Source organism: Equus asinus, chromosome 27 (genome assembly GCF_041296235.1).
Source record: "Equus asinus isolate D_3611 breed Donkey chromosome 27, EquAss-T2T_v2, whole genome shotgun sequence".
Classification (NCBI taxonomy): Eukaryota; Metazoa; Chordata; class Mammalia; order Perissodactyla; family Equidae; genus Equus; species Equus asinus.
In genome coordinates this window covers 1,040,100-1,066,279 of record NC_091816.1, presented here as the reverse complement: position 1 = coordinate 1,066,279, position 26,180 = coordinate 1,040,100, and the positions used below count along the sequence as shown (strand labels likewise).

At 44.8% G+C, this 26,180-nt stretch overlaps 1 protein-coding gene across 14 annotated transcripts in view; it reads left to right on the top strand.

Annotated features, from left to right (window-relative positions):
• The window catches only part of CSGALNACT1 (chondroitin sulfate N-acetylgalactosaminyltransferase 1), a 342,149-nt gene that overhangs the window by 262,373 nt on the left and 53,596 nt on the right, over positions 1 to 26,180 (top strand). For all 14 annotated transcript variants that reach the window (XM_070499792.1, XM_044751081.2, XM_070499794.1 and 11 more), the window contains one exon: positions 21,994 to 22,210. In XM_070499792.1, coding sequence (XP_070355893.1) covers positions 21,994 to 22,210 — 217 coding nt within the window. The remainder of the gene's footprint in view (positions 1 to 21,993; positions 22,211 to 26,180) is intronic.

Below are 26,180 nucleotides of genomic sequence, written 5' to 3'. Positions count from 1 at the left end.
GACCAGTACACTGAAAACTATAAAACCTTGTTGAAAGAAATTGAGGAAGACACAAAGAAATGGAAAGATATTCTGTGCTCTTGGATTGGGAGAATTGACATAATTGAAATGTCCATACTTCCTATAGCAATCTACATATTCAGTGCAATCCCTATCAAAGTTCCAACAATATTTTTCACAGAAATAGAACAAAGAATCCTAAAATTTATATGGAACAAGAAAAGAGCCTGAATAGCCAAAAGAATCCTGAGGAAAAAGAACAAAGCTGGAGGTATCACACTCCCTGATTTCAAAATATACTACAAAGCCATAGTAACCAAAACAGCATGGTACTGGCACAAAAACAGACACACAGATCAATGGAACAGAATCAAAAGCCCAGAAATAAACCCACACATCTCTTGAAAGCTAATTTTTGACAAGGGAGCCAAGAGCATACAATGGAGAAAGGCGAGTCTCCTCAGTAAATGGTGTCCGGAAAACTGGATAGCCACATGCAAAAGAATGAAAGTAAACCATTATCTTGCACCATACACAAAAAACCTCTCAAAATTCATTAAAGACTTGAGTGTAAGACCTGAAACCATGAAACTTCTAGAAGAAAACGTAGGCAGTACACTCTTCGACATCGGTATTAGCAACATATTTTCAAATACCATGTCTCATCGGGCAAGGGAAACAATAGAGAAAATTTAAAAATGGGACTACATCAAACTAAAAAGCTTCTGCACAGCCAAGGAAACCATCAACAAAACGAAAAGACAACCTAACAATTGGGAGAAGATATTTGCAAACCATATATCTGATAAGGGGTTAATATCGAAAATATACAAAGAACTCATACATCTCAACAACAAAAAAACCAACAACCCAATTAAAAAATGGGCAAAAGATCTGAACAGATATTTTCCCAAAGAAGTTATAGAGATGGCCAACAGGCACATGAAAAGATGTTCAGCATCATTAACTATCAGAGAAATGCAAATCAAAGCTACAATGAGATATCACCTCACTCCTGTCAGAATGGCTATAATTAACAAGACAGGAAATAGCAAGTGTTGGAGAGGATGTGGAGAAAAGGGAACCCTTGTACACTGCTGGTTGGGAGTGCAAACTGGTGCAGCCACTATGGAAAACAGTATGGAGATTCCTCAAAAAATTAAGAATAGATCTACCATACAATCCAGCTATTCCACTGCTGGGGATTTATCCAAAGAACATGAAAACACTAATGTGTAAAGATATATTAATTGCAGCATTATTCACAATAGCCAAGATTTGGAAGCAGCCTTGGTGCCCATCAAGGGATGAATGGATAAAGATGATGCATATACACTGTGGAATACTACTCAGCTATAAAAAAGGATGAAACCTGGCTATTTGTGACAACATGGATGGACCTTGAGGGTATTATGCTAGGTGAAATAAGTCAGAGGGAGAAAGCAAAGTACCACATGATCTCACTTATAAATAGAAGGTAAAAACGACAAACACACACATAGAGACAGAGATTGGATTGGTGGTTACCAGAGGGGAGGGAGAGGGAAGAGGGTGAAAGGGGTTATTAGGCACTTGTGTATGGTGATAGATTATAATTACTCTTTGGGTGGTGAACATGATGTAATCTACAAGAAATCAAAATATAATGATATACACCTGAAATTTATATAATATTACAAACCAATGTTACCACAATAAAAAATAAAGTATAAGTCTATTAAAGGACAATACACTGAAATAAATGCTAGTGTTGTATATATTCATTTCATTTATTCACTAATTTATTAAGTACTTATGATGAGTTAGGTACTGAAACAAAGATGAGTAAAAGAGTTTCCATACCCTAGGTGGGCAGCTCAGTCATCAAGTGATCAGAACAGTGAGAAGGTACTGTTTTAGATTACAAAAATCCTGTACAGATTCCATGGGAGCTCACAGGAGGGGAGGCTGTGAAGCCCACTCTTGTAGGGGTGGGAAGGATTGGGTCCCAGAGGAAAATAGTCTGCACTGACTCTTGAGGGATGCGTTGAAGCTGGATAGGGAGGGGGAAATGTTAGAGAGGGTGGGGATGGGGGCCAACAATGGCGATACAGAAAGCCCTGGAGATGAGGCAGAGCTTCGTGAGTTCATGGGGCTGGAGTCCGCCTTGACTGAAGCTTTGAGTCCGGAGTCAGGGCGTGTTGAGGTGAGGATAGGGATGTCACTGAGAACCAGATGATGAAGTGCCTTAGCTTTACATGCCTTTGGGCTTTGCCTAGAGGATGCCAGGGCGCCACTGAAAGGGGCTGAACAGAAGGGTGATGCTGTTGGAATTTAGAATCTTCACCTTGGCTGCTCTGTCTAGAATGAAGTGTCCCTCAACTTAGCGGGACAGAGATCTAGTGTAGTGACTCCGGGCTGAGGCAGTGCTGACCTGATCTGCAGCCGTGGATGTAGGGATAAGAGAAGTGGATGATTCTAGAAGTGATGATTGATTAGGTAGTGATAGCTGACATTTATGTAAAGCTCACTGTGTGCCAGACGTGGCGTGGAGAGAGCAAGAGTAAAGGATGAGTCTCGGGTGTGGGCAGCTCCTTTAATGCTGGCGCCATTCACTGCTGCTCAGAAGGGGAAGCGCTAGTCAAGGGGAGGTGATCAGCCCTGTTTAGGTGGGTGATTTTGAGGTGTTTCTGGGACACTTAAGTGGAGCTGGCCAAGACGGTTGGAGTATGGGTTTGGAGCTCAAGAGAGAAATCAAGTTTGGAGCTGTAGCATTGGGACTGATTAGGGTGTTGATATAAATTTAAACTGTAGAGATGGATGATATTCTCTGGTGGTAATGTTTAGAGTGAAAAGATGGGGCCAGCCTGGTGGTGCAGCGGTTAAGTTCGCATCTTCTGCTTCGGTGGCTCGGGGTTCACCGGTTCCGATCCCAGGTGTGGACCTACACACCATTTGTCAAGTCATGCTGTGGCAGGTGTCCCACCTAAAGTACAGGAAGATGGGCACAGATGTTAGCTCATTGCCAGTCTTCCTCAGCAAAAAGGAGGATTGGCAGCAGATGTTAGCTCAGGGCTAATCTTCCTCAATTTATCAATCAATCAATCAATTTTTGAAAAAATAGAGTGAAAAGAGACCTGAGATCAGAACTGTGGGGCCCACCCATAATTGAGTGATAGGCAGAGGAAGGGCACCTGTGCAGGAGACTAAAACCAACAGCCAGGGAAGAAGGCAGGAAAGCAGAAGAACGTGGTACCGTGAAGCCAAAGAAAGAAAGCGGTTTTAGACGGAGAGAGTGTGGGCATTCCCATCCAATGCTGGCAAGAGGTGGAGCAGATAAGAGCTGTGTCTGTGGGATTTAGCTGCAAGAAGTCAGTGATGACCTGGGTTGGTGAGAACATCTTTACTGGTGTGGCAGAGCAGAAATAAGATGGCAGTGGGGTGAGGAGAGGAAGTGAAGGCCTTTAGATATAGACTACATGATCCAGAACTGCTCTGTCCAGCACAGTAGCCACTCACCATATGTGGCTATTTAAAATGAAAATTAATTAAAATGATGTAATATTAAAAATTCAGTCCCTCACTTTCACTAGCCACATTTCACATGCCTAGTAGCCATTTGACAGAACAGATTAAGAACATTTCCATCATCGCAGATAATTCTATCTGCCGGTGCTGACCTAGAAGCTGAGCAGTGAAGGACAGGAAAGAAATAGAGCGGCAGCTATTCTGAGCTTTGTGTGTATGTGTCTGGGAGTCGCGTGTGTGCGTGTGTGTATTTAATGAGAGAGACATGGGGTACTTAGAGTTGGTGGGAAAGACTCATGTGTGAATGCATGTTTGCCTCCGTCCTGTCAGCTAGTTGGAGTGTGTAGAAAAAAGATCCCCTCCACTCCTTCGTGTGTTAAAAAGTTTACCTATGAAGAGAAAATATTGTTTTATCCCTGCATCTCCAGAATTTTTAGCCTGGCACGTAAAATGGGGTTGGTATGCGTTTGTGGATGTAACCTCTGCATTACCGTCGGGGCGTCCGTGTTCTGGTGCTGTGGTTCATTGCGTAATCACATAGCACTCATGAGCCGAGCGCTCCGTGTGCTCCAGCTACTGTGCTGGGCATTGAGGATGCAGACGTGAATTTTGACTAGAAGAATGTATTTGTGTCTCCAGGATTGCACTCTTTCCCCAGAGTGGTTCTGAGGTCCACTTGGGTGCTGCCTGCCTGTGATTTGGGGGTCAGCAGAAGTTTGCAGCCTTGCTGAAGTCCTTGGGCAGAGTAGTACACTAGAGACGTGTGACATTATATCCCCTAAGGTCACACCTGTCCACAGGTGTTTTCTGAGCCCCTGCTAAGCACCTACCCGTTTGTTAGGCCCTGGGGGTAGCAAAGATTTTAAAATAAGATAAAATGGCTACTCTAGTTGGGAAAATGAGACATTGTAAACACTTGAAGATAAAAACAGGACCGTGCTTAGGTACCAGCTGGGCATGTGGGGTGGACCGTGAGGGCCAAGATCCAGGGCACAGAAGGGGCCCAGCAGATGGAGCCATGGCCAACAAGCTGATAGGAATAAGTGTGATTGTGAGGAGTAATTGTGATTTTGTTAGCCACACATTGGAGTTGGTCCATTATAAGGCTAGTGTCTGATTAATGATAGCCTTTAAAACTTGAAGAAAGAATTGTACCTTGCTGTTTCCAGCAATGGGGAGATTTTAGGTACTTGTGCAGGGAAATGAGCTGAGGGGAACTTGCTAAGCGCGTGGACATAGCATACGTCACTGGTGGGCGAGACCGTAACAGCCAAGAGCCAGGATGGAATGCCTGATCTTGCCTGCACTTGATGCTGTGTGCAAACACCAGTGTAACTATTTAAGAGGATAGAGACTCCTCCTCTCTCCTCCCAAGGTTACAGTGTTGCTCCTAGCCTCGGGGATAACTCACTGCTGGGGTAAGCTTGGTGGGAATGTGAAACAAGAAGAGAAATGAGCCCTTGCTGATAAATGCCCTTGTTACTCCTCAGTGCTAGACACTCCAGATCCCTAAGCTGCTCAGAGTTAGAGACTCCCAGTGATGCTTCAGCGTCTGTGCTCTTTGCTAGGTTGGTATAAAACGTACTACATGTGTCCTACTCGGAATTTAAGGAGGCCACTGGAATATACATTGCTGTAGTTACTTATTATTCAAACTTAAGAAAATAGGCCTACAATTTTGAGAATTATTCTTTGAGGGCTCTGCTATAAAGAGGTATCTGTTATCCCCTTGTTTATATCACACCTGGTTCTTTGAGCGTCCCAGGGTGTGGAGAAAAGTCCTTTCCTGAAGAGAGCATTTCACAGACAGGAATCTTTTTTACCTAAGTGGAGAAATGTGGCTATCCCTTCAGGTCCGGGTTAGATCTCACAGCTTCGGAGGGTCCTTAATTAGGAGTAGTAACTGTCCAGGTTTTCTGTACCTGCATCTGCACAAATGTCCCTTAATTCTGGATATTTGCCTGGTTATAACAGTGTTTCTTATGCCTGTTGAACTGTATTCCTTTTGTGTGGAATCAGATTTCTTCATAAGCCTCAACTACTACAGTTAAGATGTCATAAGCGTGTGAAGGAGAATAATGTAGAATTAATGAGAAAAATGAAGCATGAAGTATCCAGATTTTACAGTGCAATAACAGTGGGAGAAAAAGAAGAAGGAATCCAGCTGTATCAAATTATTAACATTGATGAAACCAAAGGCCAGCCTGCAGGGCACCTGGACTACTGGCCCACAAATGGCACTTTGAGAACCCTGGTTCTCACCGTAGAGTGCGTCTTCCAGTCCTTTGAGACCTTTCCTCATGGTCTACCCAGAGAATAGACTTTCATACAAAGGAGGACAGAGTCTGGAGTCTTTTTCTTTATCCTGTGGCCCTTGAAGTGTCTTATTCTGTGTCACTGATAGCTGTGATGACTGCCATCTTTGTTAGAAGGGATGGGGCCCTGGACCCAGAAGACAACTTTTACAGATGGGTCCCTGTCCTGAATTATAATGTTTTCTTGTATCTCTTCCCAGTTCCATCTCCTCACATCGTAACAACCCACGTCTCATAATGGCAGTCATTCCTAAGACCGTTTACCCTTTGGGGTTTTCATTTTGCGTTCCATGTCTATAACACCATCAGATAAGCCATCTTCCAGGCATTTACAATTTCCTCACGCTCCCAATATTTCTTCTCCATCTTCTTCTCATAGGACTGTCCACCAGCCAAACACTAACAACCTAAAATGGATTTTATGTAACAGGGAAAATCAGGGCTTATCAAGATCATTACTGTTACACACACAGCAAAGATGCACAGTGTACTTAAAGGTCCTCTTAAGGAGAATAATGAATGCAGAGGGCTGGGAGCTCTTCTTGAGTTCAGTGTTGTTCACTCCAGTTTCCTTTGAATGTTAGGCCTCTGGGGGATAGAACCTCTGTCACATTCGGCCTCCACAACATTAACGCTCCTTTACCAATGCAGTTTACAGTAATAGACCAATTCAGGGGTGCAGAAAGGGGAGGCATTCTTTTTGTCATTACTTAACTCCTAGAATCATTCTGAAGAGTACCAGCGCCCCAGGACTGCCTGGGGATGACTTTGCCTCCATTTGGGAATCTCTAGGTTGTGGAAGCATTGAAATAATTTTCCCTAAAGTAGTGCTTTTCAACCTGGCTGCACATGACAGTCTCTTGGGGCGTCCAGGCTGCACTACAGACTAATTAAATCCATCTCCAGGGGTGGGACCCAGCCATCAGTATTTTTAAAGCTCCCTGGGTGATTACAGTGTGCAGGCATGGTTACGAACCACTGCTTTAAAGGACTTGCCAGATCCGGAGATGGAATAGCCTTACAGGTAATAGTTCTCAAGCCTGTGCCTGTTCACGGGCTGGTCCCTGGAAATTGTCATGCTCTTTGTGGAATATCATGAAATATATTTGGCCTTCTCCCTTTATGTAGTACATGACCTTCCTTTTGGGGGAAACTGAAATCTTTCTTCCCATCCCCACTGCCAAATAATGTGCTAGCCAACACTTAACTGAGTGCTTAAAACAGTTTGTGTAAGTGCTGTATATGTCCTTCAGTCTCCACAACAACCCTATGAGATAGGTCTTTTATTATAATCCCTCTTATTTGACGAGTGAGGACAGAGAGGCAGAGAAAGTTTCAGTCACTTGCCCAAGATTACACAGCTCGAACTTGAGCCCAGGCCCCCTTGGTCTGAGGTTTGTGCTCCAATCTGCTGCCTCTCATGCACACAAGCACTACTTCCTTCAACAAGTATTTACTCAGCATCTGTGATGTGCCAGGCGCTGCCCTAGGCTGGTCAAGCACACTTGCTCTACTCTTACTCTTGTGAATTAAGGAGGGCTTAACAGTTAACAGACATGTGTACCACTGTCAGAAAATGAGTTGACATCAATTGTTTCAAAACAATTATTCTTCGTAGATGTCCTGTAACACCAACTCCTCTATATCTAACAACCTTATACAGCAAGTTAACTATTTAGTTGAATATATTTTTTTATTTTCTTTGACTCATGGATTATTTAGAAGTGAGTTAATTTCTAAGTGTTTAGAGATTTTCTTGTTGTCTTTCTGTTGTTGGTTTTTACCTTGAATCTATTATGATCAGAGAACAAACTCTATAATGTCAATTCTTTTAAAATCGTTGATTTGTCTTATGGCCCAAGATATAGTCTATCTTGTTGACTGCCCCACGGGTGCTTGACACATATGTGTATTCTGCTCTTCTTGGGTGGAGCATTATGTAAATGTCGATTAGATCCAGTTGGTTGACTGTGTTGTTCACATCTTCTATATCCTTCCTGATTTTGTGTCTAGTAGTTCTGTCAGTTGCTGACAAGGGATTGAAGTCCCCAATTATAATTGTGGAATTGTCCATTTCTCTTTTTAGCTTTATCAGTTTTGTTCCCTGTATTTTGAGGCTCTGTTGTTTGGTGCATAGACATTAGGATTAATCCTGGTGGATAGATCCTTTTATCATCTTATATGTCCCTCTTTATCTCTAGTAATTTTCTTTGTTCTAAAGTCTACTTTATCTTATATAGCTACTCCTTTTTTTAATTAATGTTTGTATGGTGTATCTTTCTCCATCCTTTTTCTTTTAACTTACCTAAGTTATTTGTTGAATTTGAAGTGAGTTTTTTGTAGACAGCCTATGGTTGTGTTGTGCTTTTTTTTAATCCACTCTGCCAATCACTTCCTTTTAATTGGTATATTTAGACCATTTAGACGTAAAGTAATTATTTAGATGTTAGAGCTTATGTCTCCCAAGTTAACTATTTATGTGACTAGGGCACGTTTTCTTTTAGAAAGTTCACCAAGAGATTAAATTAAAAATAGTTGTCAGTGGATATTTGACCAAGGGGTCTTTGTTTATTTGTGTGATGCTATGGCCAAAGGAAGAGTTTGACCTCATCCCCTTGAGACGTTTTCTCGCCTGCATTTGTTGTAAACATGCAGTTGCATGGGGTTTGGGGGTCTCAGGTGTCCATTTGTCCATGTGTTTAGTGGACCCAGAACTATTTTCTGAGGAAAATTTTAGTTCTATCTTTGGTTCTATCCCTCAGCCCAGCTCCATGCTGAGGTTGAGTGGCCTTAGGTTCTGACACAAACCTAGTGTGTCAGAAGACGATGTCAATAATACCACAAGCACAGTAAGTGATAATGTTTGCATCTGCTCTTAATGATCAGCATTGCATATTTATATATTTACATCCTGTTGTCAGTTGCTCATGTTCCAGGTTTTATTGTTCCATTACAAATTATCCCAGAATTTAGTGGCTTGAGATCACCACTTTCATATGCTGACAGATTCTGTGGGTCAGGAATTCAGAGAGGACACAGTGGGGATGCCTTTCCCCTGTTCCATCATGTCTGGGGCCTCATCTGGGAAGGCTAGAAGGCTGGAGGTGACTTGACAGGGGCTAGAATCATCTGAATGCTCATTTACTCATAGATCTGGCAGCTGGGCTGTGATGACGTGAGGACCAGGACTGCCAACTGGAGTGCCTACGCGTGGCCTGTCCCTGGACCGTGGCGTCTTCGCAGCATGGCAGCCTCAGGGTAGCTGAACTTACATGGCAGTCTGGACTCCAAGAGAAAATGTTCCAGCAACAAAGAGGAAGCTGCATCACTTTGCTGTCCTCTCTTACACAAAGCAGTCAAAACCCCTTCAGCTTTGAGGGAAGGGGCAAAGACCCCTTCTCTTCATGAGAACACTCTTAAATAATTTGGGGGTCATGACTTACTTGAGAAAAAATATTGAGGGAGTGCTACCTAAATAGTTAAATATTATCTATTCTTACAGATTCTCTAGGTTTAAAAAAATTCCTTATATTAAACTGTCATCTGAAAACGACATATCTCATAGACCATATTGTTTGCTGTTCTATGGAGTGGTTTTATGCTTGAACAGTACATCAGTCTTAAGATATGTTACTAAGATTACTGCAGGAATTTTGTAGAGGCACTGGCTCTCATAATTCTAAGATTACGGGTGTGTTTCTGCTGGTGTGTCATCGTTTCGTGGACATAGCTAGTCATGTATTGCTGGTGCCTGTGTTGTACACTTGGAAAAACTGAAGCTTTGAGAATGACTCGTCCAGAGTCATAGAGTAAGTTGATGGTTGAATGGAATTAAAATTCGGGTCTCTCGTTCTCTTGGGCCGGACTGTCTCTGAAAGAACTTTCCTTGGCTTTGTTATCTAAGGTGTTGCTTTATGACTTTCTACCTCACAGGGGTTTAGCGTGGCTGAAGCATAGCTTGGCATTCTGAGCAGATCATTACACTCAAAAGGACGTTCCTCTTGGGTTGACAAACCCAATAGTCTTGTTTGTTAGTGTGCTTTTCACCCCAAAGAAAAACGCTTTTTATTTTCTTATTATGTCTTGTGCTTTCCCTTGTTGATTAAGTTGAGGTGTGTGTCCATGTCCAAGTTGGTGTTTCTAAGGATTTGGAGGAAAGTGTGACATAGGATTCATTCTTTCAGTTGAAGGCTAATCTCCAGGGATTTTTCTTCAAAACTTTATGGTGGTTAGAACATACTTTATCACAGTCTAAGATACAGATTGTTGTATTTTAGCTATTGTGATTATTCAAAAAAGAAAAGCAAATCCACAAACCAATATTCAAATAAAAACGAGAACCTGTGTGTCAGGGAATGGTGAGAGCTCCTTGGCGTGACTCACAAGGTCTTCCGGGATCTGCCCGTCCCTTCACCCTGGCGTCTTGCTGTGGCCCCTCTCCCAGCCTTACTGAACTGCCGTGCTTTTCTGAGTGTACCACATTCTTCCTCCGTGCTGTTGTTCCTGTTGTGGATGCTGGTCAAGCTGCCTGGAGAGTCCTCCTCGCCCACCCCATAGTACATCTGCCTGCTGCACAGCTCCTCCTTCTCGGCTTCACTCAGATACTCGCCTCTCTGGGTGGCCGTCCCTGAGTCTCCCAAGCAGGAGTAGGGGTTCCTCACTGGCAGCCCCCGCCCTGACCACAGTCCTGTGGCTGCTCTTTTCTGTTTCTGTGCCCTCCAGGGCAGGTCCACGTTTTATTCATCTTTATATGCTTTACTACCAGTAGTGGAAGGTGCTCAGTGCAGGGTTGTTGAGTGAATGAGTGACAGGATTAATGTGTTAACAAAAATGTATCCCCTCATTCACTCTCACCTCACCTTTACCTCCTGCCCTGTGGTCCTAGAATATTTGCAAGAAATGATTCGTTAATTCAGATTTCATTAAAATACTACCAAAATTTGCACCATAGCTCCAACTTTCTCTGTATTATGAAGAAGATGTTCAAAGACAAACAGAAAAGAGGATTGGGTCTGGAAGTGTGCTTTTCAGGTTGGTTTTCTAGGCTGATGTGGCATCAGTTCCTCTGCCTTTTTGTGACCACCACAGACACAGCAGGGACAGCTAGTCCAGCCTTGTCCCAGTGCATGCTTAGCGGGCATTTGGTCAAAGCTTATCTCTCATCAGGAACCCCATTGGCCTGGACCATTATTATTTAGTACAATGGCTAGTTCTTCATTTTTACTGTCTAACGTTTGTGCCAGTTTAGGGAAACCAATGGTTCCCAAAACCTATTCCTCAGACCCAATTTAATAGGTCTGGTGTGGGGCCCAAGCATCTGTATTTTCTGAAGCGTCTCATTTCTACTGGCGTAGACAAACACAGGTCAGTAATGTCTATTATGGTGGAAGCCACGACTATAATCTGGGTCTTCGGATTCTTCTCTTGCTCTTCAGCTTGCTATGGTTTATCTGTAGTGCAGAGCTTCTGCAGAAATATACATATTTCCCCCCAAATGTCCAGTGATTTAATCGTATCGCCTATTTGTAAAGCTAAAATGAATTCTTACCACTGACTAATTAGCTGAGTTCGTCAAATAAAATAAATGCCTGTAAGATATTCAACTTATGATTTTCCTTGAAGCACAAAGCATTTGAGGTTGATGCTTTGAATGTACACTGCGGTTCCATAAGACCAGGAAGTAGGAACCCCCTGTCATTAGATAAATATCGAGTTTAAGTTGTTACGGAGTGAATGGTGAAGCCAGGGTCAGACCTCGAGTCTCTGGCATAGGCGTTGGCCAAGCACAGAGGCTCAGAAACAGCCGGGAGACGAGGTGTGTCTGCAGTGGGAAGGGAGGCTGTCCTAATTGTGTTGATGGTTGGGGGGAGTAGGGGTGATATGGTGCAGGGTTTTGCTAACCAGTATGGGGGGAGGGGTGTCGTCAGATAAAAGGTCATGGTATCTGATAAAGGGCTATGGGGTCAATGATTTGAAAATTCCAATTAATGTTATATATTAGAAATGAGTTTCTCAAGCAACAGCTAAAAAAAATCCTATTCTAATATTGCTAAAAAGTTACCTTGCCTCAACTATTACGTATGCTAATTTCTATATCACCAGGCTTTTACTAGAATATCCAGAATCCCCACATCTCTGGGTCCACAGTGACGATTTAACATGAGTGGGTGGATTCAGCTCCCAGGCGTATTTAAGGCCACTGTACGGCACAGACAGAGGAGGGGCTTGCCGTGGAGCCCCGGCGTGTCTGACCGAGAGCGGTAATACGTTAAATGACTCATGGAGCAAAGTGGGGTGACGTAATCATAATAATAGTAATGACCGTTGACATCATTGGTGCTTTTACTGACATCGTTAAGTACTTCCCAGTGCCAGGCATGCATGTTTACAGGTATTAATTCATTTAATCTTCACAACAGCCCTATGAAGAAATAGGTTTACTATTAATCCCATTTCTTAAGGGTGAAGAAATTGAACTCAATGAATCAATCAGTAATACATTACCTTACTCTTCAAAGGTGAGATTTAAGACTGACTTTTCTTTTCCGATATACTTTAGAAAGTTGATTAGCTTTCTGAAATATCTTTATTGATGTTTTTCTGTCCTCAAAAGTCAGCCTCAAAAAGAAAGGAAGAACAGAAAAGAAAGAAGACTTATAAACAGCCTTTTTGATGGCAAAGTTGATTTACCTTTGAAGAGCTTTACCGTGACATGCTCTTAAATTCGCAGTCCGTGCCCATCACTCTGTGAGCGTATCACTTGTAACATTCAACAAGTTACCTCTTAGACTTCTAGAAAGCCCTCAGTTCCCCCATCCGTAAGAGGAAATGGGTAAATGGCTCACCTCTTTGGAAGAGCTTTTAGAATCGAGGTGCTATTTGTGAAGGTGGTTTGAGGAGCAGCCGTGAGGTGCGGTACAAATGCAGACAGGCTGTATGTCCTCTCTGTGGGCAGTAAGTTGCTTAAGTGTTGTGCACAGACACACTCAGCGGTTAGCCAGAGACAGGAGCGTGGTCACACATTCCTTGATCTTTGACCTTTTAACTCTGCTCATTGCCGCTGCCTGTATCTTAAGGTTTCTGCTTTTCCGCGCAACATCCTGGATCTACCGTCCCACGGTGTTTTGAGAGGAAGTCCCGCAGCTGTTCGGAAACACACCCCGATAATGGCTGCTCTGACGTCCCTACCTCGGATGTTTGTTCTGGAATCTCTGCAGACCTCCCCACTGTCTTGGTCTCCACCACGGCTGTCTAGCCTCTTGAACTCCATTTAGTCCAGATAGGGCTTTCGTCTGTGTTATTTTTCACCATTGTTTTCTTAAAACAAGGCTATGGAAAGATAAGGATCTGCAATCTCTTCATAAGAACCCACAATCGTTGAAGAATAGGAACTCAGGTGAAAAAGAGATAGTGTATCTGGGGGCTTGAGCAGCACATTGTCTGGTCTAGCCAACTCGAGAGCGTTGAGCGAGAGATGGTGCAGAGGCCTGGTTTGCAGGGCGGCCATGTCCTGGGCCTGTTCATCTCCTGGAAGAGCCCCATTGTTTTTTTTAAAGATTTTAACTTTTTTCCTTTTTCTCCCCAACCCCCCCCCAGTACATAGTTGTATATTCTTCGTTGTGGGTCCTTCCAGTTGTGGCATGTGGGACGCTGCCTCAGCGTGGTTTGATGAGCAGTGCCATGCCCACGCCCAGGATTTGAACCAACGAAACACTGGGCCGCCTGCTGCAGAGCGCACAAAGTTAACCACTCGGCCACGGGGCCAGCCCTGGAAGAGCCCCATTTTTTCATTAAACCTAAACATCCTCAGAAATCCATTTTCCTCATGCTTTCTGTCATTACTTTTGACTTCAGACTCTTCATTGTTAATTCTCACTTTGACCCATTTCGTGTCCCTTGAGCCTGCCTTTCCTTGGACTTTCCTCCTCCCTCTCCAGCCTGGACCCCATAATGTGTTCCTTCAGCCACTTTCTTCCCAGTGCCCCGGCTTCCTTGCCCTCCACTCCTGTCCTGCAGAGCCGGGTCCTAGATCAGCGAGTCACCATTGTTTCTCCTTATTTCCCTGTTCTTCATGTGGCTGGAGGAAAGTCACCAAATGTATGTGCTGGCGTCAGTACAAATTTATGGTCTCCACCCCAGCTACACCTTTGTGCTATTCTGTAACTCCTTTACTCCTCCTTGCTCATCTCTGCCCCTCAGTCTCCACTGCCACCATCCCAGCCCTTCAGCATCCTCTCAAAGCCTGGATCCCACCCTAATCCCCTCACTGTCAGGTTGCCTTCCTCCTGCTTCACTGAGAAATTAACGCGTTAGTTCCCGTTAGTTCCCGCGAGTCCTTTGGCTCCTTGCCCCAAACCTGCGCCATCTGTACCCCGCCCCCCTCCTTCTGCCCTCTTTTGGGGAGTGGGTGACTCTTCCCTGGCTAGAGTCCTTCCCACCCACCTTTCTCGTGCCATCCGTGTAGCCTCATTATCTGATTCTGCTTGTTCCTGCCTCTCAGCATGTGAAGGGGCTGTTTCTTTTTCGTGTTTTTAAAAAAAGAAACCACTGTCAACTCTGTAAGTTCCTCTAGCTACTACTCTATGGCATTCATTCCCTTCTTAGCCAAGCACCTGCCTTCCCTCCCTCCCTCCCTTCCTTCTGTGCAAGAGATATTCACTGGGGCTGTGCACACAGAGTCCCTGTGTTGGTGGAGCTTACCTTCTAATGGTGGGAACAGTAATAAATAGGTGGGTGACCAAATGAATACATAATTAGTAATAAATAATTCAGATAATGTGTGATGAAAATACTAAAACAGGGTAATGCGAAAGAGGTGACAGAGCGGGACTGGAGCAGCCTGGGGGTGGGAGTGGCTTCAGAGAGTGAGACTAGAGAAGGCCTCTTGAGGAGGTGGCATTTGGGTTGAGACCCAAAACGTGAGAAGGATCTAGCCATGCCAGGACCGGGGAGAAGCATTCCAGGTGGAGGGGAAGGAAAGGGCAGAGGTCCCAGGGCAGGAATAGACTTGAGCACTTCAAGGAAATGACAGAAGACTCAGCTCACTCAGTTCCTGCCACTTCATCTCATCATCTTTCAAATCTGGCTTGCATCTCTGTCACTTCTCTGACACGTTATTAGAAAGATCACCAGGGATCTCCTGTTTGCCCTCTGGTAGGCCAGTTTTGTGCTCATCTCACTTAACCTGGTGTAACAGCTGGCTCTGTTGAGCAGCGCCACTCGCCCCGTGGGCTCCCTGCTGCTCTCTCCTGCCTCTCTGTGTGCTCCTCTCCTTGTGACTGACCTCTCAGTCTCCTCTGCAGATCCACACCCTCCGCACCTGCAGGGTTGGGATGTCCCAGGCCTGCATCCTGGGCTCCCTCTTCTCGTTCTACAGACTTCCTGGCTGATCTGACCCATACCCACAGCTTCAGCGTCTGTGCTGGGGACACCTACCTCTGTATGTCTAAAAAAGGCCTGTCTGCTGCACTGCACGCCTCCCCATCCAGCCCCTCAGTCAGCCTGTCAGAGCTCAGCTCATCCCTCCCCACCCCGGGCCTGGAGCTGGTCCCCTTCCCAGCGTTTCCACTGCCACCGTCTTGGTTTCGGCCCTTGTCATTTCTGCTGAGTCACTGTGTTCTTTCCTTACTGCTCTCTGATCTCAGGCCCTGCCGTCCGTCCACGCTCCACACTGCTATAGGTGACAGCACTAAAGTGATCCGGTCTCTCCGCCGCTGGAGACCAGCCGTGCGCCCCGAGCCCCAGGACGGGGTCTGCACTGTGAGCAGTCCTAGTGGGCGGCGTGCTCTGGCCCTGCCTGGCTTTCCCGCTTCATCTCCCACCTCTCTCCTGCACCTACCTTTGCACTCCAGCCTTGCTGAACTGCCTCAAGTTCTCCACACGTAACAACTTGGTTTTGTTTGAGATGTTTTCTCAGTGTCTTTGCTTATCTGTTGTCTTTCGTTAGAATGCCTACTCTGGTTTTGTAGTCTTGGCAAACACCCACTCGGTCTTCAGTTCTGGTGAAGTAGCTTGTGTCCACGGTCCCCAGCCTCCAGCAGGCGGCGACTCCCTCCTTCTGTTCCCTTCCACCTTGGTCAGACTCTCCCAGGTGCTTATCCTCTATTTATGCCTGTTTGCTCCACCTCTCTGACTTCCTCTCTTGCATGTAAATTCTGAAAGCACAGTCATGTTATCATGTTCATCTTTATATCTCGAACATAGAGCACAATCCATGCTAATAATAGCTCTGAGAAAAATCAATGAGGATAAAAATAACGTGTCATTTGAATATGAATGACATGGGGCTGGTGGGTCACCTGGTAAGGAGCCCAGCCCTCTGCTCACTGGCTCCTAACACACCTCCACTTCCTACTTACTGTCACACACCCAGCAGCCTTGATGGAGTGATAGGCTGTCGTTTTGTGGAGAAAGAATAGCTCTGAAAAGAAAGTCAACAGCTAGTACGAGTGATGAAGTAAGGAGGAGCTCTGAGTAAGTGAGGTTCTTAGGAATTCCTGAGAGATTAAGAAGCAAGCGTTGAATTTGTCTGCAGGGGCCTATGACGTGAACAAATACACCCCAAATGCCATGAAGAAAGATGAGAAAAGGCGATTCATGAATTGTTTCAGCGAAAACGTCAGTCAGCGCAGCCATTTCTTATCAAAGGAAAGAAACATTTAGTGGAAGTTGAAGCTGGGGCTAAATGAGTGAGGACATGACTCGAGGTGGCTCTGAAATGAGGCACTGTGATACAGGAGAAAGCTGGGTGCGCACAGACACTGCCGTAAGCCGGCGGATGAGGACAAGCTTAAAGTGGCGACTTTTTATTGCTTTCTATGGAGAGAATTATTTGTGATATAGTAGCTGAGCATTTGGGGATTTATGGCAGTCTTAGGACATCTCTTTTGCAAATATCGAATGTCTACTACTTTCCCTAAGAAAATAGAGCCGACAACAGATAGCACTGTCATGATGTCTCATTTATCTCACATGGTCTGGGAATGAGATATTCCATCAAGGCAGAGTTTTCTAGATAACTGAAGCACCAAAATAGTAAAAAATTACTATTTTGGAGTAAAATCTTTCTCACGCATTTCCCTGTTTCTCTTCTTGAACAGAATACGGAGAATATGCTCTTACAGTGATGTCTTCAAAGGCCCTTTACACAGGAGGAGTGTTTCCTTCTTTACAGTGAAAAGCGTGTTTAAATGTGCACATCTCAGGCATTTAAATTTTAAAAATAACACTGTGCTGCCTCTTCCGCTGCTGTCAAGAGGTGACTTGTCACTCTTTACTACTGTCAGCATTTTTGCCTGTTACAGATTTTCTTTTCCCGTAAACTCCTCTTTTCCTTGTTGGAAATATTTTTTTTCGTGAAACTCCTCCCTTTCAAAATTTACTGCTTTCCATGTGTTGTAGACTGTGAATTCAGATAATGGTGAACAGCTGTTACAATCGTGTGTTAAAGGAAAATAAAAACTCTAAGGTAGATGCGAGGATTATCTGTGGGTGAGTGAGTCAGCCCGGCGGTTTTGACCACAGACTCTGTGTTGTTTACTCTGACTTCTCAGAAGCTGCTCTTCACGTGCCTGCTTCTTCTCTGTGCTGCGCTGTTAGTGTTGCCTCTGAACAGTGACCTCTAGGGAGGGAACCCCTCACGGGGGTGTGTTCCAGTGAGTCATTAACACGTTTGGTGATCGCAGACAAATCACAGCCTCCCTGGGTCTCAGCTTGCTCATCTGGAAGAGCGAAGGCTGGACTCGATGGTCTCCAAGGTCCTTTCATGTTCTCGAGTGCCACAAAAGTAGTTTAGCAAAGAAGAGTTGAAAAGCCCTAAGACCAAGTGTCTGGAGGACTGAATGGTCACTCTGGACAGAGAACGTCAAGGGGATCTTCCTGGAGGAGGAGGCTCAGGTTTAGGAGGGTGAAAGAGAGAAAAGTAGACTGGTGAGAAGTGTGTCTTGGGAAGTGCAAGGCCTTTTCAGAGGAGAGTAGTGTCGTGGTAAAATATACATACATACCATTTTAACCATTTTTAAGTGTACTGTTCAGAGGCATTACGTATATTCACATTGTTGTGTAACCATCACCACTACCCATTTCTAGAACTTTTTCACAATGTCAAACAGAAACTCTGTACCCATTAAACTCTAACTCCCCATTCCCCCTCCCCCAGCCCCTGGCCTCCACGTTTCTACTTTCTGTCTATGAATTGGACTAGTCTAAGTACCTCATGTAAGTGGAATCATATAATATTTGTCCTGTTGTGTCTGGCTTATTTGACTTGGCACACGTTTTCAAGGTTAATCCACGTTGTAGCATGTATCAGAACTCAATTCCTTTGTAAGGCTGAGTTCTATTCCATAATATATATAGACCCCATTTTGTTTATCCATTCATCTGTTGATGGAGGTTTGGGTTGATTCCGTCTTTTGGCTATTGTTAATGATGCTGCTATGAACATGTGTCTACAAGTACCTGTTCAAGACTCTGTTTTCAGTTCTTTCGGGTATATATCCAATAGTGGAATTGCTGGATCATATGATAATTCTATGTTTAACTTTTTGAGGAACTGCCACACTGTTTTCCACAGTGGTTGCCCCATTTCACTTCCCACCAGCACTGCAGGAGCATCCCAGTCTCTCCAGGGGGAGAGTAGTTGTATGCTCAATACAAACCAGCTTGACTGCAGCCAGATTTCCTGTGAGGCAGGGGCGAGACCTACACTTAGGACAGTAGACTAAGGCCAGGTTGTGGAGGGTCTGTAAGGCCTGGCCATGGGGTTGCTGCTTTATTTTGTAGGCTGTGGGAAGCTGGTGAGCACTTCTGAGCCAGGGGAAAACCAGGATGAGAGTGGTACTGGAGGAGGGCTAAGGGCCAGAGGATAGGTGCCGGGTGGATTGGGTCGGCTTACGATTGCAGTTCTCCAGCTGGGAGACCTAGGGTTCATTTGGGAAGGTAGAAAGGCAGGGATCGAAGTGGAGTAGTCACTTCTGGGCTCAGCAGTGCAGCAGTGGCCACAGCCTGCATACACTCATATTGAGGGAGGGTGAGGATGTGAGGGTAAGGAGTGAGTGGTACCTCCTTGACCTTCAGCATCATGATTTCTAAAGTCCTAAGTGGAAGACAGCATGTAGACAGGGGCCTTGCATGTGGTTAGCTCCTTGCCTACGAAGGAATAGACATTTGCAGCAGACCGTGGAGCTGTATCTTGGACACCTGGAGGTGTCCCCACCTGTTTGGTTGTCCTAGGACCTGGCCCCCTTGAGTAGGATAAGATGAGCATTAGGATGCTTGCATAGGGCCCAGAAACACCAAACTCAAAGTAAGCTTAGCACCTATAGAGAGACAGAAGGGGAAAGGAGGTGCCAGTTAGGGTGTCTAAACCAAAATCTAAACTAGTTCCCAAGTTTTAATTTTGATCTTTAATTTGCATGGTGCATAAAATGATACTATCCTGTAACTATTATGGGGAAGGCCTTTGTGTGGCTGATTTGCTTTGCATGTGCCATTGTGCATGCCAGCTTATTGGCCGAAAACCCACTCCTGTCTCCAAATACTCCTGCCCCCCTTTCTCTCAGTCCCCTTGTGCTTTCACCACTGAAGATTTCCGGGAGGCACAAGGATCCTTGGGGGTGGCCTCTGTGTTACAAAAAGACTGAGAGCGCTCTGTCGGCGCAGTGTGGGAGGTTCTGCCTGTGGGTGTGGTGGGCAGATGGCTGGGTGTGGGTTTTAGTGGACACAGGTTGCAAGGGAGTTTTAAATAACTTATTCAAAATAGATAAATTAAGGGATCTAAAAGCAGATGTATAAGACAGTTTAATCAGGCAGAGAATGGGGAAGTATGCTATCAAGTTGATGTAATAACTGTTTCAAGGCACAGGATGTGGGAGACAATGAGAAAGCAGCTGAAACTGGTATGACGATTAGCCTGGATGTCTAGCCTTCCTGATGTAAGGCGTGCCACGCCTGGAAACCACCAACAGAGGGGCTGCCTGTCCCACCCGCCCATGACGCGGGCTGCACAAGGCGGTCGTTCTCACATGGCTATAGGAATCATCGTCACTAAGAATTCTTACAGTCTCTGGGTTCTTTATAAATAGATGTCCATTTCTTGAGATGGGGTTGTGTGTATTTCTACCTATATTTTCAAATCTGTGGATTTAGATTTTCAAAAGTTAATAATTCTTATCCTGGTGTTGAGAAAGAAAATGACTCAGTTAAAAAACAGTCTCCACCCCACGTCCAGTTTTATTTGCACGTTACACTGCCAGCAGCCTTTTCCACATTTATCGCTGTGTGAGGTGTGCTTGCCAACACCGAATAACAGGAGCGTGGCGCCGTGGCCACTGGCCCTGGTGGCCTCCTTCAGCTGTGCAGATATGCTGCTTACCAAATGCGATCCCGTTCTGACTCCGCCCACCCCTATTTGGACCCTGGGAGTCGTGCTTTCCCCACCTGCTGTAGACAGCATCCTGGGAGGGCAAGGTCTGTTTCCTCAGTGAGTACCAGCTGCCTGAAAGAATGAACAGATTTTGAAGGGAACCACTTCACATTTTCACAGAAGTCCTTTGAGCTTCCTAAGAAATGGACCTTCTTTCTTCCATGAATGGCCCCTGCAAGGACGCTGATTCTGTTCCAACATGAGCTCAGGAAAACTTCCCTCAGCTGGCCTGACGTTGAGCGCTGTTGAGCAGCATGCCCTGTTACCCAAGGAATCGATGGAGGCTTCAGAAGAGAACTTGGTCCTTGTAACTCTGTGCCCAGGGCCGTAAATCACCTGTGCTCACTGACAGCAGATTACACATCTGGAATTTCCACGCAGGCCCGTGGGACAGCTGTGAGGAATGAGACGACCTTGAAAATTCACAGTCCTGGACTCCTCGGTGTGGCACCTGGAGGAAATCTAAACTTCGAACAGGATCAAAGAGGCTGTAAGACCAGGGCTATAGGATGAAAAGGTCCCATAAGGCCAGGAACAGAGAAGAGAACTTGGCAGTGTTTGTGAGGAAGACCTGTAGGTCTCGCAAAAGGATAGAAGTGGAGAGTGAGGAAGAAAAGAGAAGTGGTTTGTGAGAGGCCTCCAGAACTGTGACTGACCGCAGGCAGACATTTTCCCCGGAAGCTTCCTTTTGTAGCTGGTCAAAGGCTGGGAGGCGCATTCTAGCTAATGTGGGGATTAAGAGGAAGGAAGAGACATGGAACAGAAAACGTGGCAAATCACAGATAAAAGACGAGGAAGCGTATCTGGTGATTGGTTGAATTTTACAGTTTCTTTCAGACTGTAGAAAAAACACCCGCAGTATCAGTGATGCTGGGAAGCAGGGGGACTTAGGCATCTGGGAATCGTTTGCTCCTCAGATAGGGCAGTCCTGTGGGATCAGGCCCGTGGCAGGCTCATCCTAAGAGCTGAGCTGAGATGCTGGTCACATCATCGACCTGACTAGCGAGGCTGTGTGGGGTTTCAGTAACAGTGACGTGGGGTAGAGCACAGTTTGGGGGGTCCGTAAATAGACTGCCCAACAAGTCTAGCTCTGGAGCACTGAGCTGCACTGCTTCTCAGAGGTGGGAAGGATGATGTGAAAGAGGTGTGCCTGCCACTGTGCTGGGTATACTTTATGCATTGTCTGCCATAATGCTTCCAGAAGCTTCCAGAGGGCCACATGACCCGTGTGACTGGCCCTGAGCTGCTCTCAGGTACCCCCAATAGATCAGTATGGTCAGTCCATCTGAGATGGCTATAATTTCTAAGAGATAATTTCAACACTTTTAAAATTAAATAAATATAATAATTAAAATACTTATTTAGTCATATTGCAGAGCATGTGGAAAATAGCAGAAACGGAAAAACTCATAACCCCACTCCACATCACAGCCAGTCTTACTTTGGCATATTTCGTTAATAGTCCTTTCTTTAATGGCTCTAAATAGTAGAATAGAGTTTTGTATCCAACATTACAAACATTTTCCCATGTTTTTATGATGTCTTCATAACTGTGGTTTTTAAATTTGATGATATTTTGATTTCTTTTGGGATTTTTTAAGTGGGAGCATGTTGAGTTTTCTAATAATTATATCTTATTTTTTTTTTTTAAAAAAAGGCTTTTTGTGCCAGATCTTGGCTATAAAAACACACTCAGCAGCAAGGGTTAATATTTAAAACTGTCTTTCCTTGTGTTTCTGTTAACAGGGATCTACCGCACAGAAAGAGATAAAGGCACTTTATATGAGCTCACGTTCAAAGGGGATCACAAGCATGAATTCAGACGACTTGTCTTGTTTCGACCATTTGGCCCTATCATGAAAGTAAAAAAAGAAAAACTCAGCATGGCCAACACACTTATCAACATTATCGTGCCGCTGGCACAGAGGGTGGACAAGTTCCGGCAGTTCATGCAGAATTTCAGGTTGGTGCGTTTGTACGTGGAAGGCATCCTGAGTGTGATGTGTGGGAAGCGCTGCTATCATGGCCCGTCATCTCCCTCATTTCTCCTGCCAAGTACAAAGGCCCCTTTCTCTTCTCGTTCAGCTCTGTTTTCTTCATATAACGTTTATCGGTGTTTGCCTTTCCCTGAAGTAATTAGAAAACTGCCAGATAAGCAGATTTCCTGTGAGAAGTGAACATAGGAAGGACTGTTACATCAGGAGCTGCAAAGATGGCGTAATGCCTGTTGTGCTCGGCTCTAACTTGGGCCTGGGCTCAGGTCTGGGGCCAGCAAGGGCCATGCTGTTTCCGCAGGGGGGTGGGCCCCGGTCCAGACTCTCCAGGCCAGCGTCCGAGGCCTGCGGCCTTGCTCGGCTGCGGGCTGGCTTCATTCGCTGCCCTGTGCCAGCAGTGGGATGCACTGAATCAGAAGCCATTTTTATTCTAACTTACGTCTCCTCAGAGATTAAATTTAGAATTATGTCCATAAGGTTCCAAGCACTCATTTTTGTAGCTCCTCAAGAAGACTAAGTGGGGTTTCATTTTCAGATGCGGTGATGTAGTCTTTACATCGTCTCTTTAAGCTCTGCATTGTGCAGTGTCGGACCTTGTAAACTGTTCTGGCTGCATCCACATATTGGTTGAGGGGAATCAGCTAACTTAGCCAGCTTAAAGATAGGAAGCCGTAGGCGTCTCATTATAAATCTTAGAAGACCAAACTTATTTTAACCTTTTATCATTAAATTTACATTATTAAAAGCCACTAATGCTCAGTATAAGGGTGTGGTTGATACTTCTCAATTCTGGATAAGGAATGCACTCTTTTTTTAATTTTTACCTTTGAAGAGTAACCCTTTTCTAATGAAATGTTAAGGTCAGCATCCAGTACTCTCAGAAGAGACCCTGGGAGGTTGTCTGGTCTGACTCTCCCCTCAATAGCATTCCTGACCTCCGGTTCTCTATGCAGTGTGTGTGGACCTGGGGACTGACTGCCTCCTCCACGAGGCAGGCTGCTGCTTTTTTGACAGCTCTGGGTGGAAAGCTTACAATTATTTGGAGCTGAAGTCTGCCTCCCTGTAATTTCTACCCAGTAGGTCTGGTTCTAGACTCTGAAGAAAGGACTGAAAAAATGCATTTCTTCCTAAACGTCACGGCCTTTCCCGTATTTGAAGAAAGTGACCACAGCTCCTTCGGCTTGTCTTCTCCAGGTTCAGGAGGTGCCTTTGGTTGTGGTCTCGTGCCAAGTAGGGATGCTGGTCTTCCCAGCTGTTCCAGGTTGTTGAGTACCCCTTTGGGCACAGCGTCCCTCTGGCTCCAGTACGGAAGTGTCTGTGTGGCTTTGGCTTCTTCGAGCCTTCCCCCAGTGTTTTTGTGTCCTCTCTCTGTCTTCTCTTGGGCAGGGCAGAGTGTTGCTGGTTTATTAAGCACTGCACCCTGAGAAGGACTGAGCCTCTGGTTGGCACCAGGCATCTAGTCAAATCATTTTCCCCGGCGGCTGGTATGCTCATTTCTAGGACTAGGTTATAGAAGCTTCCTTTGGCTAGGAAGCTGCCTAGAGTTTGCCAGGTGAAGGTCTCTGAGATCTGCTTCAGCACACAGGCCAGTCCCTGAGCCTGCTGGGCTTGCTGAGGTAGTGCTGGCACTCAAGGACTGGCTGCTCAGCGAAGGGCCAAGTCTTCTGCGTAGGACTCTGCGGCCTGGAAAGGCAGGCTTCTCATGTCTGACCAGCTGTTGCCTTAGTATCATGAGGATTGCAAGTCATTAACAATAGGAATAAAACTAGAAGGGAAATATTGTTGGCAAAAGTAAAATTAGTAGCTTAGGAGTCTTCAAAATTGAGATGGTGAAATGAAATGTAATTCTAGTTAATGTTTTAAAAACAAACAATCCCGGGGCTGTTTCTCCTGACTCTCAGTGTTCAGAGGCCACTGCTGCACGCTGGCAGGAGAGGGCACAGGGAAGACTTGCTTCTTGGGTGGGATATCTGGAGGGCATGCGTGTGCCAGACACTCAGCCAGATGTCGGGATAAGCAGCCGAGTTCGAGATGCAGTTCCTGCCCTTGGGAGAGAGGAATCTACTCAGACAGAGCTAGAAGCTGCAGCAGAACTTGAGACAAGGCACACTGGGACACAGCAAGGCTTCCAGGACAGAGGACGTGGAGCAGAAGGCTGGGGCCGAGTTGGCTCTGTAGCCCTGGGGTTTCTGAGTGTGCTGAGGTCTCTGAAGAAATGGGATGAGAGAGGGTACTCAAGCCTGAGAGTATTTAATTCTGTGTCAGATCTTGGTCCAGGTGGCATCTCACATCAGCCCGCACAGAGTGGATTGTTCAGCGTGTGGCTTTAGGACGTCTAAGGAAACATAGCAGAAAAAATTAATTCTTACTTCACACCAAAGCCCAAAGTAAACTGTGGTCAATGAAACTTTTAAATGTAATTAATATGACCATAAAAGCACTGGGAGACAACATGAGGGGCTGTTTATTGAATATCTGGTGCTGTGTTTCTGAAGTCCCTCAGATCCCCAGATTGGAAACTGTTAACGTTGTGGCGCTGAAGATGGCGCCGAGTCACTTTTACTTCCTCCTTTTGGATTCTGTTTTGTGAATTTTTATATAGTTACCATGTGTTTTACATTTTGGTGAAAAATTCAATGAACGATTTTTTTGGCTTTTATAATCTAAACATGACTTTTTAGTTTGTAAAAGTGATACATGGCTATTATAAAATGTTTAAACACATTTTATACACAACAAGAAATACTGAAAAATTCACTCCTGGCCCTGCCTCCCCAAATTCACCATTTTTAACATTAACTGAACACCATTCTAGGCACCTTTCTTTGTATATATACAGATAGAAGAATAACTTGCTAGGTAGGACTAGTTTAATACAACAAGAGATATACTAGTCACTCTATTTTTAATTGAAGAATTAAATTTTATCTTAAATTTATAGAAGCGAATCTGAAATATAAGAGAAGAAATTTCTGAACTTTAAGAAAATGTTTCTTTTTTTTTGAGGAAGATTAGCCCTGAGCTAACATCTGCCACCAATCTTCCTCTTTTTACTGAGGAAGACTGGCCCTGAGCTAACATCCGTGCCCATCTTCCTCTACTTTATAAGTGGGATGCTGTCACAACATGGCTTGACAAGCGGTGCATAGGTCCACACCTGGGATCTGAACCAGTGAACCCTGGGCTGCAGAAGCGGAACGTGCGAAATTAACCAGTGTGCCACTGGGCTGGCCCCAAGAAAATGTTTATTCATTATAAGAGATATTAATTTGTAAGAGATCCCTCTGGAGTTAAAAAAGTGATTTTGGAAACAGAAAAGATTGGATTTGTCATATATTTTTTACTACACTTAAGTTTTAGACTGGATTGATTGAAAAATTGCAAGAAGAAAAGGAAATTAACACAGTTACCCTTTCTTCCTCCTCTCCTGTGTCCCATCTTACAATTTTCATTAGCTATCTATTATTTTTACCTTGTCAGGTTTGCAACCTTTCCATTCTGTTTTGTGGCCACAATTGCTATATTTTAGTGGAGTTAGTATATTCATCAGCAGTCCTCGTATGCTAGCTTCTCCACTCCTGAGTTCTTGGGTGGCTGGATTTCATGGTCAAGAGATTTTTTCAAGAAGGGTCATAAGTGCTTGAGAATAGAATGTCTACTTACTGCATTTTCTTTAGTTTAAGGACAGCTTGGCCGGGCTTAAACTTCTTGGGACGCACTTCCTTTCCTCCTTTGTAGACATCCTTCTGGCGTCTGATGACACCATGGGGAAGGGCTAGGACAGCTTTACGTTGGCTCTCCTGAAAATGACTTCCTTTTGCTCGAATGCCTGCAGAATTCCTTCTTTGGTCTTGAATCATAACAACTTAATCGGGATGTGTCTCATCTCAGTGTCTATTGTCCTCTGTCAGATTTCCCTGTAATTCAGTTTCCTTTTTA